We start from the raw sequence: 18,583 nt of genomic DNA, 5'->3' as shown, positions 1-18,583 counted from the left end.
AATGAAGGAGACCAGGTTTGATCCCTGGGTCAGGAAGATTCCCTGGAAAAGGGAATGGCAACCCACTTGCCTGGAGAATCCCATGGACAGAGGAGCCTGGCAGGCTACAGTCCGTGGGGTTGCAAAGAGTTGGATGCGACTGAGCCATTAACACACATACATACACAAACCACCCTGAACTCAGTGACATAAAACACAGAATGCTTTATTATGTTCATGGAGTCTGTAGGTCAGCATAATGAAAAAGCACAGTGGGGGTGGATTTTTTTTTAATTTCGCAATGTCTGGTGCCTTAGCTGGGGTGACTCTAATGACTAAGGTCTGGAATCAGCTGGAAGCTTCATCAGTCATGTTTGGTGCCCCATCTTGGATGATCTGAAGACTGCGCTTAGCTGGAGATGTTGACTTGAACACATACACTGGTCTCTATGTGGGCTGGGCTTCCTCACAGCATGGCAATTATGCTTCAAGCGGGAATGTCCTGGGAAGGAGGTCTAGAGAGCAAATACTCCAAGAGAACTGGGCAAAAGCCTTATAACTGACCTTGGAAGACACAGCATCACTTCTGCCATACCTGTTGAGGTGGTCACAAGCTTGTCCAGGGTCAGATTCAAGAAAAGGGAATGTGGACCAACCCCACTCCTAGAGGAGGATCAAAGAACTTGTCGCCTTGCTTTAAAACTGTTATCAGTGTCTCTTCTTGGAGGAGTGGACAGGAAAAAGGTAAAATGTGATGAATGACCATCTTGCAACCCTGCTCAGCGGGTAGAATTACAGACAAGATAACTGGTGTTGCTCTAAGACACTTTATCACCAGTGCTAAGAAAGTGGGTAACATTAGGGAGTTTGGGATTGACCTGTAGACACTGCTATATTTAAAATGGATAACTGGGACTTCCCTGGCAGCCCAATGGTTAAGACCCAGAGCTTCCATTGCAGGGGGCACAGGTTCAAGTCCTGGTCTGGGAACTAAGATTCCACATGCCATGCAGCATGGCAAAAATAAAATAGATAAGCACTACTGCATAACACAGGGAACTCTGCTCAATATTATGTAACAACCTAAATGGGGAAAGAATTTGAAAAAGGATATATATGAATCAGTTTGCTGTATACCTGAAACTGTCACATTGTTAATTAACTATACTCCAAAATAAAATTAAAAATTTAAAGAAGTGAGAAACGAATGGAGATAGATACCATACAAGGAATTGTGCAAACATAGCATAAATGCCCCCAAACAGCAACGCACATTTTGCAAGAACACATGAAAAGAAAAAGACAGACATGAAAACGTACAAAATGCAAAGAGTTGTCCAGGTTGATGGAGGAATGGGAGAAGGGGGTGAGGATCAGATGTCATTTTAAAGACACGGAAGCAGGTGGAGTTGACAATTCCTTGGATCTAGATGTCCTGAAAGGCATGCCACTGGCCACTGAGATCCAGACACAAGGCAGTGAAATGAATTTTGCTTTGAGGATCTGCTGTTGCGGTTTCCCTGGTAACCACTGGAGGGAGAGATTGAAGAAAGAGGAGCAGAAAGACTATGGAGTGGGGACAAAGAAGCAGTGAACTTCATTCCTGTGATTCAATTATAACCTGCAGGAGAAGCACCCCCAGTCACCTTTCTCTTATCTGAGGGCCCTAGGGCACCTCGTGTTGTACCAACTCAGCGGTGTGTGTCTCCAACTCAGTGGTTCTGGAATTGCTTGGTCTCAAGATGTCTTACATTATTAAAAAACTCATCAAGGACCCCAAAGAGCTTTTGTTTCTATGGGTTCAATCTGTCTATATTTACCTTTGGAAGAATGTCAACTGAGCAATTAGAAGTATTTACTTATGAACTTGTTTAAAAATAGCACTAGCAAACATATGTGACGTGTTCACCCAAATAACATATGTATAGATATATTTTCCAAAACAAAAACAAATTGAGAAGAGTGGCATTGTTTTTATCTTTTGGGAAATCTCTTTCCTGTCTGACTCAACAGAAACTGGTTTCTCATACCTGCTTCTGCATTTGTTCAGCTGCAGTATCTCATGTCTTGTTGCCTCTGAAAAATTCCACTGAACACTCGTGAGAGAATGAGAGTGAAAAAGACAGATAATGTTTGAGCAGTATTATGAAAATGGCGTCGATCTCATGGACCCCCTGAAAGGTCCTTGCGGATTCCCTAGGGGTCCCATGACTACACTTTGAGACCCTCCGCTCCAATAGCGCTGTTGTCGTTCAGTCACTGACTCGCATCCGACTCTTTGAGACCCCCGGGACTGCAGCACGCCGGCCTTCCCTGTCCTCCCCTGTCTCCCGGAGTTTACTCAGACTCATTGCCATTGATTTGGTGATGCTGTCTCACAATCTTATTCTCTGCATCCACCAGTTCAGTTCAGTCACTCAGTCGCGTCCGACTCTTTGTGACCCCATGAATCGCAGCACGCCAGGCCTCCCTGTCCATCACCAACTCCCAGAGTTTACCCAGACTCACGTCCATCAAGTCAGTGATGCCATCCAGCCATCTCATCCTCTGTCGTTCCCTTCTCTTCCTGCCCCCAATCCCTCCCAGCATCAGAGTCTTTTCCAATGAGTCAACTCTTCGCATGAGGTGGCCGAAGTATTGGAGTTTCAGCTTTAGCATCAGTCCTTCCAAAGAACACCCAGGAATGATCTCCTTCAGAATGGACTGGTTGGATTTCTTTGCAGCCCAAGGGACTCTCAAGAGTCTTCTCCAACACCACAGTTCAAAAGCATCAATTCTTCAGCACTCAGCCTTCTTCACAGTCCAACTCTCACATCCATACATGACCACAGGAAAAACCATAGCCTTGACTAGACGAACCTTTGTTGGCAAAGTAATGTCTCTGCTTTTGAATATGCTATCTAGGTTGGTCATAACTTTCCTTCCAAGGAGTAAGCGTCTTTTAATTTCATGGCTGCAGTCACCATCTGCAGTGATTTGGGAGCCCAAAAAAATAAAGTCTGACACTGTTTCCACTGTTTCCCCATCTATTTCCCATGAAGTGATGGGACCAAATGCCATGATCTTTGTTTTCTGAATGTTGAGCTTTAAGACAACTTTTTCACTCTCCACTTTCACTTTCATCAAGAGGCTTTTTAGTTCCTCTTCACTTTCTGCCATAAGGGTGGTGTCATCTGCATATCTGAGGTTATTGATGTGTCTCCCGGCAATCTTGATTCCAGCTTGTGCTTCTTCCAGTCCAGTGTTTCTCATGATGTGCTCTGCATATAAGTTAAATAAGCAGGGTGACAATATATAGCCTTGACGGACTCCTTTTCCTATTTGGAACCAGTCTGTTGTTCCATGTCCAGTTCTAACTGTTGCTTCCTGACCTGCATACAAATTTCTCAAGAGGCAGATCAGGTGGTCTGGTATTCCCATCTCTTTCACGATTTTCCACAGTTTATTGTGATCCACACAGTCAAAGGCTTTGGCATAGTCAATAAAGCAGAAATAGATGTTTTTCTGGAACACTCTTGTTTTTTCCATGATCCAGCGGATGTTGGCAATTTGATCTCTGGTTCCTCTGCCTTTTCTAAAACCAGCTTGAACATCAGGAAGTTCACAGTTCACATATTGCTGAAGCCTGGCTTGGAGAATTTTGAGCATTCCTTCTTAACAAGCAGGCACAGCGTTTGTCCTCAAACACAGGGAGTGGGAAGAATTTTGCAGAACATTTGATAAGCTCTCTCTCTCTCTCTCTTTTTTTTTTCCCCAGCTTGGAGGCAGTGGCTAGGCCAGTCATGGGTCCCATCTCTGTCCAACAGAGCATCCTAATTCCAGGACAGATATCCAGAGAGGGGCTAGGCAGGACAGATTGGGGTTCCCAATGCCCTGCCTGGCTGGTCCTTGCTCTCTAAGTTTCTACTCGGCTTCTGGGACCATGTTCCTGCTCAGCTCTGGCTCACTCTGATCAGGAGAGAAATGAGGGAGAATTCCATCTGCGGCCAGAAAATGGAGCAAAGATCCATTGCACCTATCTTTTGGGAATAAATGTGGGCTTGAGTACGAACAGAAACTGGAATTATGCAAGAAGGATGGCAGGTGCCCTAGAATAGAAGCTGCCATAGTCAGCGGTGATGAAAACCAGTTTTAAAACTATGCTGTGTGCTTGTATGTTACATGGAGTTAGGTTCTGAGCTGAGATCACTGTGAACTGATTATTTTGTATAGGTGTGAATGCCTGGAGGGATCCCCAAAAGTAGGGGAAGATGTGGATCAGTTCAAAGTTCATGACTGTTCCCGGCAGCCTACATACAGTCTTCCCAAATGGGGCGATAAACGCTTCAGGTGCCCAGATCACGTTTGCAAACTGCCCTCCGGAGGTCAAACTGCTGTTAATAGAAACTCCTGAAGTATACTTCCGGGACTTGCCTTTGAATCTTGATCTCTTTCTATTTCTTCACCCCTACCACCACTGCCTGACAACCACTGGTTTCTCTTCTGTATCTGTAACTCTGTTTCTGTTTTGTTATGTTTGTTCATTTGTTTGTTTGTTTTTAGATTCCACATATGAGTAAAATAATATAGTATTTGTTTGTCTCTGACTTATTTTGCTCAGCACAATACCATCTAGTTCCATCAGTGTTATCCCAAATGGCAAGATTTTTTACTTTTTAAAATGGGTCTTTAAATAATAAATTCCATTATATTTAGTGGAATATTACTCAATCATATATATAGATAGAAAATCTTCTTTATTTATAAACACATGTGTAAATCCTCTATATATTATAATACACAATAAAGATGAAGGAATCTTGTTTATCCATTTTATCCATTCATCTGTTAATGGACACTTAAGTTGCTCCCATATCTTGGCTATTGTAAATAATAAATAATGTAAATAAATGAAAATCTATTCCTAAAATTCATTTCCCCTTTTTTTTATGTATTGAAGGTAGCCGTTAGCAAACTTACATATTACACATGTGGCTTGCCTTGGGGGCTCGCATTATATTTCTTTTAGGCCACACTGCTCTAGAGAGAAAAGTGACACCCATTTGGTGGAAAGGAAAGGAAAAGGGAGAAGCAGGGAAAATGAAAGCTGGGGGGCAGGTAGGAGAGTGAGCAAGCAGTTTGGTTTGTCCTAGGACCAGTTGCCATGGTAACCTTGCAATAAACTCTCTTCCTACATTAAAAACAAAACAAAAACGAAGTGTTTTGGTTTCTTTTTTTTTAATTCCCTTCTTTATTTATATATTTATTTGACAATTAAATGTATATATTTATATTAAATGATTGTAAAAAGGGTCAAGAAAGAATGAATTCTCATCACCATCTTTCAGGGAGCACCAGCTCTGGGCTAACCTCTGTTCCAAGGGCTTTTGTGGATCATCCTATTTAATCCCCATAAGGATCCTATGAAAGTGAAAAGTGAAAGTGTTAGTCACTCAATCATGTCTGACTCTTTGCCACCCCATGGAGTGTAGCCTGCCAGGTTCCTCTGTCCATGGGATTTCCCAGGCAAGAATACTGGAGTGGATTGCCATTCCCTTCTCCAGGGGGTCTTTCCAACCCAGGGATCAAACCTGGCTCTCCCAAGTTGCAGGCAGATTCTTTAACATCTGGGCCACCAGGGAAGCCCAAGGATCCTATGAGTAGGGTTAATGGTTATGTGCATTACACAGAGGAGCAAACTGAGGTGTAGAGAAACCCAGGAAACTTCCCAGAGTCATAGCGAGGGCAGCAGCAGAAACCCAATGGCTGGGCCACAGTGCCTGATTTATGTAGAGCTGGGGTGAGGGTTAGCAAGGATGATGAAGGGGAAGTGTGTTCGTGGTAGCTATGACATTCACCCTTCCCAGCCTGTGGACCCAGTCAGGATCAAGGTCTTCTTCCGGAAGTAATGTCTATTCTCACTGCTGATCACACCCACACAGGAACCATATGCAAAAACACACAGTTAATAGTAGGTGTATGGTTATGGCCACAGAAACATCTGTAAGAGTGAGGCCGGACCCCATCATTGAGGGCTGTGGACCCTAAAGGATGCCAGCACTTCGCAGCCGAGGCCTGTGTATCCTTACTGAAGCCGATTCCCACTGAGTGAGGCCCGAAAACTTTGAGCGTGGCTTGCACCCCAAAAGTGAGTCCTGGTTCCACCGTGGGCGGCCAGAGGCTCTTGATCTACGTCTCTGCAGCCTGAACCCCACCTGTACACGGTGGAGGGCTGGAAGCGTCTACCCCTGAAGGAGATCGCGGATCTCCCTAACTGCTGTCTTGCCCCCTGTGAATATGGCCTTTGGGGGGGCTCACCACAGATGGTGATCCCAAACCTCAGAGTCTTCCTTTGCTTGGGCTCGTCTAGAGCTGGATCCCTTCAGACCCCAGCAACTGAGACCCAGGCAGCAGCCCCGGCGTTGCCATGGTGACGCGGCCCAGCTGGGAGCAGGGGCGAGCCTGTGTGCGCAGGCGCAGGGCCGAGCAGCCGCCTCCGCTCAGAACTGCAGAGACTGAAAGAAGGCCGCATGGCCAGACTTGGCCCCGGAGCCGCGAGGGGGACGCGCCTCTCCCTGCGGCTCTAGGTGCCGACCTCGCCCCTCTCCCCACCAACTGGCATGGGCGCCGCCGTGTCACTCCGCCTCGGTCAGGCACAAAGGGCAGAGCGGAGGGGCCGGTGGCATCCCTGGATTTGCCACGTAAACTCCCTGTGGGTGCTAGGACCCCCATGAGGAGGGGGTCTCGGGAAGGGCCGCCGGGTCAGCCGCCCGGGAGCAGCGGGAGCCGGAACCTGTTCACGTTCATCTGAACCTGAACTCCAGGCCCTGCGGCGCTGTTCCAGGGTGGCATTTGCCCAGGGCCCCGCAGCCCACGTGCGCCTCGGGCTCCCTCCTGCTCCGCGATCAGCGCCAGAGGCGGCACCATGGCCACGGGCCCTCTGGGGGGACTGGTGCAGGGGGCTGGCCCTGGACATGCACGGGGCCTCCCAGAGGACGTGGAGCCAGCGGCCATACAAGCGGTCCTGCAGCCGGTCTTCCTGCCCCAGGGCACGTTCGGGCTGAGGAACGCCAGGGCCAGGAGGGTCGAGAAGGCCAAAGCCACCGTGATGGAGTTTGTGGAGAACATTAAACACAGCGCCATCCCCGGTGAGATCCGGGCAAGGACGGCGTCTAGAGGATTCTGTGCAAGGAAAGTGCGGAGGACACGACGGTCCTGAGGCAGATGAGACTGTCGCTGCTGGGTGAACTCCCTTCCCCCCGAGGCGGCAGTGGCCAGGGTCTCTGGGGACAGGTCCACCCCTCCCGATTCGGAGACTCAGGCTTGGGGATCGGGGCCGACGGTCAGGGAGGCTGACTTCGCTCCTGGTGCAGCCAAAAATGCTAGAACATCTGGTCATCGAGATGGCGGAAACAGAACCAGAGGCAGCAGGTGGACCCAGACGGGCAAGAAGAGGGACTGTGGAGGGCGGCCATCCACATCGGGGAAGCGAGAGTCGGAAGACTCTTCTGAGCAGAGCCTGGGGCTTGTGATCCAGGAGATGGACCGGGAGGACCTAAGCGGGGATGAGGGTCATAGCACGCTGCAGGCCGCCGCGGAAGAGTTCCTTTGGTAGTGGGGCCTCCAGAGCCAAGGAGATGACGGGCAAAGTCCTCCGTGAGTTCTTGGTCCTGGCAACGGTGATGGACAAAGCCAAAAAAAGGAGAAGGAGAAAGATTCCCCCTTCGGGCGGGGGTCGACTTATCAGCCATACTGGCAGTGGGAGACGCGTCTGGTGAGGAGACCGTGGACAGCGACGCCTCCCAAAGCGAGTCCCAGGAAAACGGGGATCAAGAAAAAGAGAGGGTGAACAATCCTGAGTTTGTGGCCCCTGTGGCTCATACAGACCCCTCTGCCCAGGACGAGGTGTTGAAAATGGCTTATGTGATGGAGTCGCTGGGCTGAAGGACAAGGAAGACAAGAGGTCTTGTCCGTCATGGCCGAGGAGACCTCCGGAACCGCGTGAAGGTGCAGGAGGCAGGCTTCCAGGTGGCCGCCGTCGTCCTGAGGAAGGCCAACGACAACACCTGCCGGAATGAATGTGTCTCCCCACCAAGACTGAGCCCCAGACCCCCTTCAAGGGCAAGAAGGCTCCCCGGGGCGCGCTGGGGAGCTGGGGGGAGGAGGAAGAAGATGGGGGGGGGTGGGCTCCTGGAGCTCGAGGCGCTCCGGGCGACCTAGGACGTGGCTGAGGTGATGGAGGAAGAAAAGGAAAAGGCCTGGGAGGGCGGGAGGTTGAAATTGTCCAAAGGCCACCTGGGGGAGGTCTTGGCACTGCAGGCGGCCCGCGGGAACTGGTAGTCGGAGGAGGCGTCGGAGGAGGCGGAGAGCGGAGGAGAGCGGAGTCCGAGTCCGAGGACCGGGCATCCAGGAAGCCCCTGGACCAAGGGAGCCCGCAAGGCTTGCAGGGCCCTGGGTTAGCAGGCAGCGTCAGCTCCCGCCCCTTCTGTATGTATCGTCACTCAGTCGTGTCCGACTCTTTGTGACCCCATGGACTGTAGCCTACGAGGCTCCTCCGTCCATGGGATTTTCCAGGCAAGAGTACTGGAGTGGGTTGCCATTTCCTTCTTCAGGGGATCTTCCCGACCCAGGGATTGAACACGGGTCTCCTGCATTGCAGGCGGACGCTTTACCCTCTAAGCCACGAGGGAAGCCCGCCCCTTCTGGGAACCTGCAAAACCCGAGAGGAGGGGAGCGGCAGCCGAGGCTTGAGGAGCGCCCTCCCGAGACGAAAACCCAGGAGACGGCGGGAAGCAGGAGCAGGATGGGGTGCGCGGGAGCCGGGACTCAGGCCGAGGCCTGCCCAGGGCTCAGTCGCCCGCGGGCTCCAAGTCGGCGCGTGGGAAGAAGACTGGTTGGGGCAGGAGGCTGCACCCCATGTGCCGCTAGGGACGCTCCGAGGGAGCGAGGCTGCAGCTGCCCGTGGGGTCCCAGCTCGGCGCTCCCTCCGCCCTCCCCGCCGCGGTGGCAGCTCTGGCCGAACCACGCATTCCGGCTCAGTTGTGCGCGCCGCCCACCGCTCGCTCTCTGGTCCTTTCAGTCCCTCCTTTGCAGGTGGCGCGGGCGATCCTGATGCAAGAAGAATGTAACGTGTAATGAGCGCCCTCGGAGGCAGCAGCCCCAGGTGACGCGACGGTCTCAGGGCCCACCCAGCCGGCTTGGCTTTGGGTCTCCCAGCTTAGCACAGGAGCGAGTGTGTCCGCGGACACCGGGCACCGAGAGAGGCCAGCAGTGCCGGGGCTTTCTTTCTTGTTTTCCGTGGAGCCCCGATCCCTTCCAGACTCATGTTTCTGGCCAGCATCTGTGAGCCTCTGTTCCTCATTCCAATCTGATGGGAGCTGGCCTGTGTGATGGAGGTTCCAGCCGGGCAAGGGGAGTGTCAGGGTGCAGCTGAGCCAGGAGGCTGAACCTCCTGCTGGGGGAGGAGAGGATTCCAGGCAGAGAAGCCTGAGAGGCAGGGGGGTGTGCTCCTGGGGGAGGGGAGAAAAGGTGGGGGAGGGGGAGGGAGGGGTGGTGACCAGGGCACCAGGAGCAGGGGAGGAGGGGAAGGGGGAGAGGGAAAGACACTGCCCATCTGAAGTGCAGCTGGAACAAACGCACCAGCTTCTCAGCGCCAAGGCCTCCTGCTGGTGTCCACAGGCTGAATCTGATACTCGACCTGCAGTGTTTTCAAACAATGGGACTTCTTAGCAACACTTTCAATTTGGGACAATTCACATACGGTGTGTTGGCTTTTCTCTGCAGTACCAAGCAGTGCACCTCCCACAGGTCTGTGGCTCCCCCTAGATGTCCCACCAGCTCTCCCCTACCCACCTCCCGTGGGGTGGCAGTCCCCTGGGCGCTGGAGGGAAGGGGTGAGGCGGGCGGATGCCCGGTGGAAGCGCCCTCAGGAGGCAGAACATCCCGTGCAAAAGCCCCAAGCCACTGTGGAGACTGGGGTTTATTCATGTGTAACCCTTGAGGGTTCGGGTGCCAGGATTCCCTGCTGGGCATAGAGGAGACCATGTCTCCAAACAGGCCACCTCCCTTCACAGGGTTGGCCGTCTAATTACATTCCACGTGACTGGAGTTGTGAACTCTGCTGAGGTCCCTGGGGTCGGAGCCTGCAGACATGCCAGCAGCGTGTCCCCTTCCTAGTCCTGGGACCCCTAGGAGGAAGCTGTCCCGCCCCTCGGTCGGCTCAAAAGGAGAGAGGGGCGTCCTGAGACTCTCGGGAATGTCATCTGGTCCTGGAACGGCCCGGAGGGAGAAGCCAGAAACCCGTAAGTCTTTCCCGCTGTTAAGTTCTCTAGGGCCCGGAGCCCACGAGGCCCCACCTTCCTTATTGCAGGCTCCGCCCCGCTGAGAACTAGGCCTGCGGAGGAAGCGTCAACCCAGGCGAGCGCTGTCGTGGCTTGTTTATCCACTAGGAGGCGCCCTAAGACCAATAGCTTAAATCACGAGCACAATGACCCTTCTTGGGGTCCACCGCCTTGAAGTTCCGCCTGTTTTCTCAACGTCAGGCAGCCCAAAACCGACTTTCCAGTAAAGCTGCAAAGTAAGGTCCTGAGACCAACTGCATCCACATCTCCTGGGAACTTCTTAGCAATGCATATTCTCAGGCCCACCCCAGACCTACAGAATGATGTCTAAGAAGTCCAGGCCAGGACTGCAGCCTGTCGGGAGGACCCAGCTGGGCTTTAGCACTACCTCCAAGAATTTCCCTTTATCCGGCCTCTATGGAGGCCAGGGGATGGTTATTTGCTGTCTCTTTTCCCCCTGGGTTAGGGGGAAAACAGACAATACAGAGAGAAGTCCCCCAGCTCCCAGGGTGTGTAGCAACCCGATTATAAGCTCACTAATGGGCTGCCGTCTATGGGGTCGTACAGTCGGACACCACTGAAGCGACTTAGCAGCAGCAGCAACTTGATACACTGTTCACTACCACACCACAATTCAGTTCTTTGGCCTGTTCCTATTGCAGTGATTTTTTCCCAATGTATCCAGTGACCAAGCTGCCCCAGATTCTTGGGCCACACAGCCTGCTCTAGCAATTCACAGCTCTGATGTGAAGGGCCCCTGAACCCGCACTTTGGACATGTTTCCCAAATTATTCTTCTGTACGTGGAAACCAAGAAGGGATGAAGCATGTAAACTGTAGGACCTGGACCCACCAAGCCTGCAGAACCCAGATGTGTGGGAATGGCAGGAAAAGTGATTAAACACAGGTAGGCATCACGGACGGTGGGATTAAAGGGGACACAAGGCTGTGACAAAATCACCCCGGAGCATTTTTCAGTTGCCAAGCCAGAGCCAAGAAATAAGTTGGTAAATATTTTTATTTGCATGTTGACCTGCACCCTCTTTTCCAGTTCCAGGAGGCAGTGAGTGAAAGTGTACGGGCAAAAGGGGGAAGAAAAAGGGGAAGAGGAAGGGATTTCTCCTTTGCCTCGCTCCCTTTTCCAGGCTGAGCACCTCGAGTTGCATTTGAGGAGGTTAAAATCATAGGGGATGCAACTCCATTGTATGGGTTTCTTTCATTACATTCCTTGGGTTACTATAAAGAGTCTGTATTTTTTTTTTTTTTTAAATCAATGCATAGGGAATTCCCCGGCAGTCCAGTGGTTAGGACTCAGCACTTTCACCACTGGGGAGACCTGGGTTCAATCCCTGGTCAGGAAACTAAGATCCCACAAGCCATGTGGGGAAAAAGAAAGAAAAAAAAAAAAATCAATGCATAGAAAATACAATTTTAATAAGAAAGGGGCATTCGGTAGAGATGTGAGAGGCACTGCCAGGCCCTCAGTCTACCTCCGTTTTCAAGTGTGGAGAGTTAGAGACATGCCGTGAGTGACCCACACTGTGAAAGGTGCTGAGGTCCTCCGCGGCCCCCCTGCCCTCACCTCACAGCTGGTCCTCTTGCTCTCCATGCTCTGCCTCTGCTCTGGCCTCAGCCCGCAGGACCCTGAGGCTCCTGGCCTCGCCTGCCCTGGGGACTCTCTTGGGTAGCGTGGGCAATCGGGGAGTGTGCCAAAAGGCTCTCCGGCGCTTCCGAAACCATGAAAAGCGTCCGGGGGTCTGGAACCTCACTGTTTTGACCGGTTTCCGGGTCCGAGTTCCTGCAGTGGCCCCTGTGGCCCTTCTGGCAGCTGAGGATTCAGCCTCCTGGACAGCCGGGGTCTCTGCCCTCTGATTACAGGCAGCTTCTGCCCTCTGGACCGATCCAGCTTCTTCTCCATCAGGTACTGCCTCTGCTCCCTGGACAACCGGGGCCTCTGGCCTCAGATCCTCTGCAGCTTCTGCCCTCGGGTCAGCCGGGGCCTCTGCCCTCTGATTGTCTGGGGCCTCTGCCCCTTGGACAGGTATGGCCTCTGCTCCCTGGACAGCCAGGGCATCTGCTCTCTGATTATCCACAGCCTCTGCCTCCTGGACAGCTATGGGCCCTGCTCTCTGATTATCTACAGCCTCCCCGCTCTGGTTACCTACAGCCTCCACCCTCTGATTACCTACAGCCTCCACCCTCTGATTATCTATGGCCTCCCTCCTCTGCTCATCTGCAGCCTCTCCCCCCTGAGCTCTGGATGCTGTTTCCTCCCTCCTGCGACGTCTGAAGGAAGCCCAGTTAATCTGGGGCCTCCATCGCCTTGGGGGGGTCTCAGGCACCGGCCCATCTCGTGCATTTCCCACGTTACACCCCCGGCTGGCGCTGCCTGGCACCGATGCGCTGTCCCTCTCCACCCTGGTAGAGGCCTGCCTGGCCTCGCCCACCCCGGGGCTGGACTTCGGTGCCCAGCCCTTCACCCTCCGCTTCAGCTTCCCCCAGGACACCTGGCTGACACACTCCCGCCACCTGTCTGCTTTGGACTGCTGGGGCCCCGGGCTGTCGTCAAACATGGGCACGGGCAGGTTCACCCGGCGGCGGGGAGGAGGCGCGCTGGGTTTCTTCTCCCCTCGCCGGAGGAAGGCCTCCACCAGTTCCTCATCATCCTCGCTCTCCAGGTCGCTCCCGAGGAACTTGCTGCCCAGGTAACTGACGGGCATTTTGCGCACCTTCCTGCCACGGCCGGCGCCTTTGCGGCCCTTGTCAGCCTTGTTCCTGGAGGTCTCGAAATCGCTGAACTCGCTGTCACTGGCGTTACTGCTGTCATAAGTGCCCACGACCAGCCGGGGGGGTGGGGTCACCATCTGCTGGACTCTCCTCCTCACTCGGGGCTCCTTAGACTTTCTGGGGGGCTGGGGTGGATGCGGGGTGCTCTTCTCGATGATGCGGGCCACGTCCTCCAGGGTGCGGCCCTCTTCTTCCAGAAACTGGATCAGCCGTTCCCGAAATTCCGCCTCCTTGGTGGCCGGCTTGGAGATGACCCTCCAGACGCCTCCGGCCAGCCGGACCTCGCGGGGGATGAGCAGATAGTCCACGTCTTCCCCAATCTGTAGCATCCCCACCGTGGAGTCCTCCTCCCGGCGGAACACCTTGCCGATTTTCTTAAAGGTCCCCACGGGCTTCAAAGCTTCGACGAGAACGTCCAGATCCACGTCTTTGCAGACGTCCGGGACGCTCCAAAGGATGAGACAGTCGGGGGACGGGAGGAAGCCCCAGGGGAACCAGCCCCCCACATGGCTTTTCTCGAGCGTCTTTAAGATCTCCAGGGTGAAATCTGGGCTGGGGGCAATGAGCCCAAACTACTCGTAGCCTCGAGTCTTGGGCGGGGAGAGGGGAGTAGGTTGCTCTCCCCGCAGCGCTGCCCAGAGTCTCACCTCCCACTTTTCTCTGCAACAAGTCGGGTCTCGATCCGCTCCCCGCGAAGTATTAGTGGGAATCAATTCCCAGGATGCTTACGTGAGCCGGCGTGAGGTCAGTTCTGAGGCTCCCAGCCCACTGCAAGCTGCAGACGAGGTGTCCCGGCTCCAACTGCGGGCGCACGGGCCGTCCGGTGGTTCTTCCTGTTCCACAGATGCGCCTGGAACTTGAGAGGACTTCGCAGACAAAGACGGCTCAGCCTTGGCTATTCAATATGGCCGAGGCGCTCGGAGGCCGCGGCGCAGCTCCCCAGGAGGGTCTCCCACTCCTAGGCAGGCTGCCACCTCAGGCCAGGCTGACCTTGCCGCTTCTCCCGCCTCCCAGCCGAGGAGCGCGCGCGCGGGCAGGAAGTTCCTCCTCGCCGGTCCCCAGGATGGGGCCCACCTTCCCCCTTCTCATCTTACACTCCGGGACTCGGGAAGACTGACAGGGGGGCTGTCCACTCCCTTCGGGACGCCCTCATTTCCCCTCCCCCACAGGGGTGTGGCCGCGCCCCGGGCCTCTGTGAGGCCCCGTCTTCCTAGCCGATCGCCCCGCGCCGAAGCGAAGCCCACGTCAGCAGCTTTCCCTAGGAAAGGCGGCCGTTCCCAAACCTGCCATCCCAAACGTGCGGGTTCCAGCCAAGCCCGGAAGGTGGGCGTGCAAATGGGGCAGTCCCTCTGAAACCCGTTGGCACTGTGTGTTACTATTTTAAAATCACGTGCCTTTTGGTATCAGCACTTCCTACCTATAGACCCAGACAGGTGGGTAGAGAACTTGGTACCAGCTCCAGGATGGAGCTTGGCACACAGTAGGTGCTCTAGAATACTTCTGAGTGAATGAATGAATGGTTGGATGGGATCACAGGCTTCACTGGACAAGAGACTGAGCAAACTCCCGGAGATAGTGAAGGACAGGGAAGCCTGGCTGTGCTGCATGCAGTCCATGGGGTCGCAAAGAGTTGAACACGACTTAGCCACCAAAAAGGAACCTGATCATCAGTAGAAACTCTGTTCTTTCAGTAAAATATTAGGCAGCTATGAAAAAAAAAAAAAGTAACTGAGGATGCTGCTGCTGCTGCTAAGTTGCTTCAGTCGTGTCCGACCCTGTGCGACCCCATAGATGGCAGCCCACCAGGCTCCCCCGTCCCTGGGATTCTCCAGGCAAGAACACTGGAGTGGGTTGCCATTTCATTCTCCAATGCATGAAAGTGAAAAGTGAAAGTGAAGTTGCTCAGTCGTGTCCGACTCCTAGCGACCCCATGGACTGCAGCCCACCAGGCCCCTGCGTCCATGGGATTTTCCAGGCAAGAGTACTGGAGTGGTAGCTATGTATTAATACTAGACATCACTCTATTAATACAAATTAACTCATGAAATCTTCACCAAAGCATTATGAGACAGTTAATAGGATGCTCATTCCCATTTTATAGCTGAGGAAATAAAATCACTTGCTCAAGGCCACATGAGCAAGAAAGATGGGAACCTGGATTTGAATCTGAAATAGTCTGACGTGTGAGAGAGGGTGTGTGTGTGTGGGCATGTTCACATGCATAGGCCAAATGGCATAGACGGGAGCACGTTCTCTTTGGATGTATGACTGAGTGAGTGAAAGTCACTCAGTCGTGTCCGACTCTACAGTCCCTGGAATTCTCCAGGCCAGAATCCTGGAGTGGGTAGCCATTCCCTTCTGCAGGGGATCTTCCAAACCCAGGGATTGAACCCAGGTCTCCCATATTGCAGGCGGATTCTTTACCAGCTTAGCCACGAGGGACGCCCAAGAATATTGGAGTGGGTAGCCTATCCCTTCTCCTGCGGATCTTCCCGAGCCAGGAATTGAATCAGAGTCTCCTGCATTGCAGGCGGATTCTTTACCAATTGAGCTATCAGGGAAGCTTTGGATGTATAAATGTTGCCAACAGTGGCTGTGTATGGGGAGGGGGACGGGGGACCCCAGAAGTGGCAGACGTGTACTTTTCACTCTATATTCTGTTAGATGGCGTAGACTTTTTTTTTAGCAATCAAAAATGTTCATTAAAATAAGCTACAAAATCCGACGCCTAATCTGCGAGGTCATTCTCACGTGGAAGGCTTGACTTCTCAGAGTTGGATTCTTCCAAAATCAGACGAGATCGGGCGCCTTCAGGCCGATACAGCAGGAGACTCAGAGTTGGATTCTTAAACCTCAACCAGAGGTGTCCTAGAGATTTTTAGTTTCCAGCTTCCACAAAACAGCTTCTTTGGGAAGCCGATTTGGGGAATAAAGTCTAGGGAAGTAATAAGCTGAGAAGTAATAAGCTGTGGCTCAGTGGTTAAAACTCTGTTTCCAATGCCAGGGGCACAAGTTCGATCCTTGGCTGGGGAAGTTCCATGTGCCCTGCAGGTCAGCCAAAATAAATAGTTACACTTTTGAGGATTTCAAGTTTTTTTTTTGTTTGTTTTTTTTAAGTTAAATTAAATAGAAGGTCCTCAGATGTGGCCACAGACCTATGGGGTCAGAATCCCTGGGACTTGGGGACCAGGATTTGCAAAGCTTTCCAGGTAACTTTGAGGCCCACAAAGCCCTATCACACGTGCCTCCTCACCGTTCGTTCAAAAAACAGGCTCACTGCCACCTCAGGGCTTTGCACAAGCTGTTCCCCAAGTCCAGAGAGTTGTGTTTTCCCCTCCTCTTGGCAATCTCCCTCTGCTCAAAGGTCATCATTTTACAGAAGTCATACTGCACTGCCCTCCCCGTCAAACTATTGAGTGACCTCTACCCGCTTCTAGCCCAAGAATCCTTAACCTGTTCTGTGCCATGGACCCTTTTCAAGATACTGTTTCAGTGCGTAGGATTGCGACCATGAGATTACAAAGGAGAATGATTATAACGAAATAGAAGTGTTAAAGAAAAATCCCAGCAACAACAAAATCTGTACTCTAACCACGTTAACATAAGATAAAAATGAACACGTGTAATTTTGTTTAAGTCACCACGTGTGATTTTATTTCACTCTTGAAGGAAGCACGCAGATGTTTAGGGAAAGTGGGAAGGGAGCGAAAAGAAAGGGAAGGGAGAGAGGGAAAGAAGGAAGAAAAATGCTTGGGGCGGGGGGCGGGGACGGTTAAGGTCTCAGCGAGGCTTTTGCACAGGTATTGGCTCATTCCGGTTGTTTTTGTTTTTGCAGAGCCGAGTCGTTAGGCTTCGCTGGATTTTCTCCTCCTCCTCCTCACAAACTCCATCCCAGTAGCCGCCGGGCTCAGCCCCAGCCGGGCCTCCCTTTTGCACAATTTCTCCCCTCGCCGCCCAGCGGTCTCCATGACAACGAGGTGCGCTCCTCCACTCCGGTCGGCTCTAAGGAGGTGGGCGGAGGGTGGCGCGGGGCAGTCCCCCTTCTCAGCTTATTTCTTCCGTAGACTTTATTCCCCAAATCGGCTTCCCAGAGAAGCTGTTTTGTGGAAGCTGGAAACTAAAAATCTCTAGGACACCTCTGGTTGAGGTTTAAGAATCCAACTCTGAGAAGTCAAGCCTTCCACGTGAGAATGACCTCGCAGATTAGGCGTCGGATTTTGTAACCGGTAAAAATCGTGTGTGTGGTGGGGGAAGGGGTGGAGGATTATCCTAGAAATAAAACCCTCAAATGTTCAACATTCTTACAAAAATTGCCAACCCCTGAGCCTCCCGCTGTTGGGCCTTCATCTCTGGCAGGCGAGATTCTTCAGCCGCCCCAGAAAAAAAATGATAATTATAGCTCCCACTTGTATTCTTGTTTAAAAGAAATGAAAAAAATCCAAAGAGGATGGAGGAAGAAAACAAAACATGGCTCAGATTTCTCTACCCAGCTATACTTGGTTGCCACTTGCGACACATTTAAGAAAATGCTGAAGTTATAGAAAGGTGTAAAATGAAAAATGTCTCCCTCTCCCAGCCCCAAGCCTCCAGTCTCTCTCCACAAAGTAACCAGAGTTAAATGCCTCTGTACTTTTCCAGAAAAAAAAAAAAAAAAAAAAACAACTTCTTTCATGGGTAGAATTTATTTACCCCATGAGGATTTTTAATATCATGAATTATTTTCATCACATCACTTACTTCCTCCTGGTATCTTCTTATTCATTTATTTATTGTCTCACCCTATGAAAATACTGGGGATTCCCTGGTAACTCAGCTGGTAAAGAATCCACCTGCAATGCAGGAGACCCCAGTTTGATTCCTCAGTCGGGAAGATCCGCTGGAGAAGGGATAGGCTACCTACTCCAATATTCTTGGGCCTCCCTGGTGACTCACATGGTAAAGAATCCACCTGCAAAGCAGGAGACCCAGTTTTGTTCCCTGGGTTGGGAAGACCCCCTGGAGAAGGGAACGGCTACCCACTCCAGTATTCTGAGAGAATTGTCAGTATTCTGGAGAATTCCATGGACTGTATGGACCGTGGGGTCACAAAGAGTCGGACATGGCTGAGTGACTTTCACTTTCACATGAGAATACTAGCCCCATGAGAGCAGGGATGCTTGTCTGCTTTGTTCAGTGCTGAATTCACAGAATCCAGAACAGTCCTGATGGGAGCTCGAAATATTTATTGAATGATTGAGTGAGGGGATTGGGCTGGACCTAGTGCTATAAAACTTGCTTTTTTCACTTAATAGCATGTCTTGAACTCTTTACATATCAAGCAGATCAATCTCAATTTTTCTCAACAGCTTTCCCCTTTGTGTAAGCCTTCAAGCCTGGAATGTAACAATACTGATAATAATTCATTTTTTTCAAGCACCTATTTTGCCCCCGACCCTGTGTATTTTCTCTTTGAATGCTGCAACCGCTCCGGAACAGGTATTATTCCCATTTTCTAGAGGA

General features: G+C 52.0%; 2 protein-coding genes and 1 long non-coding RNA gene across 4 annotated transcripts; 2 read left to right on the top strand and 1 right to left on the bottom strand.

Moving 5' to 3' along the window:
• The first annotated feature begins 6,113 nt into the window (after nt 1-6,113).
• Nucleotides 6,114-9,456, top strand: PNMA8B (PNMA family member 8B). Its single transcript, XM_045163223.1, is given in 8 exon segments — nt 6,114-7,109; nt 7,112-7,218; nt 7,220-7,612; nt 7,614-7,681; nt 7,683-8,046; nt 8,049-8,135; nt 8,137-8,280; nt 8,710-9,456. Coding segments are annotated over 8 exon segments (1,566 nt in total). The 5' UTR covers nt 6,114-6,883; the 3' UTR covers nt 8,887-9,456.
• Nucleotides 9,457-11,297: 1,841 nt separating this feature from the next.
• Nucleotides 11,298-14,186, bottom strand: CCDC8 (coiled-coil domain containing 8). The gene has a single exon (XM_006067470.4). It carries the CDS (start codon nt 13,411-13,413, stop codon nt 11,881-11,883), a length of 1,533 nt encoding a protein of 510 aa, XP_006067532.1. The 5' UTR covers nt 13,414-14,186; the 3' UTR covers nt 11,298-11,880.
• Nucleotides 14,187-14,217: 31 nt separating this feature from the next.
• Nucleotides 14,218-17,593, top strand: LOC123465151. Of its 2 annotated transcripts, none has more exons than XR_006640272.1 (2): nt 14,218-14,407; nt 16,920-17,593. It is a non-coding gene; the product is annotated as an uncharacterized LOC123465151 (long non-coding RNA). The 2 variants fall into 2 exon arrangements; XR_006640271.1 differs by having other exon boundaries at nt 14,218-14,517.
• Nucleotides 17,594-18,583: the final 990 nt, after the last annotated feature.

Source organism: Bubalus bubalis, chromosome 18, assembly GCF_019923935.1.
Source record: "Bubalus bubalis isolate 160015118507 breed Murrah chromosome 18, NDDB_SH_1, whole genome shotgun sequence".
Taxonomy (NCBI): domain Eukaryota; kingdom Metazoa; phylum Chordata; class Mammalia; order Artiodactyla; family Bovidae; genus Bubalus; species Bubalus bubalis.
Note: the sequence above shows the minus strand (reverse complement) of the source record. Positions and strands in the feature narration are given on the sequence as shown.

What these genes read in the sequence shown, in the direction of transcription:
- CCDC8 (XM_006067470.4), bottom strand. Translation starts at nt 13,413, where the DNA reads ATGCTACAGATTGGGGAAGACGTGGACTATCTGCTCATCCCCCGCGAG.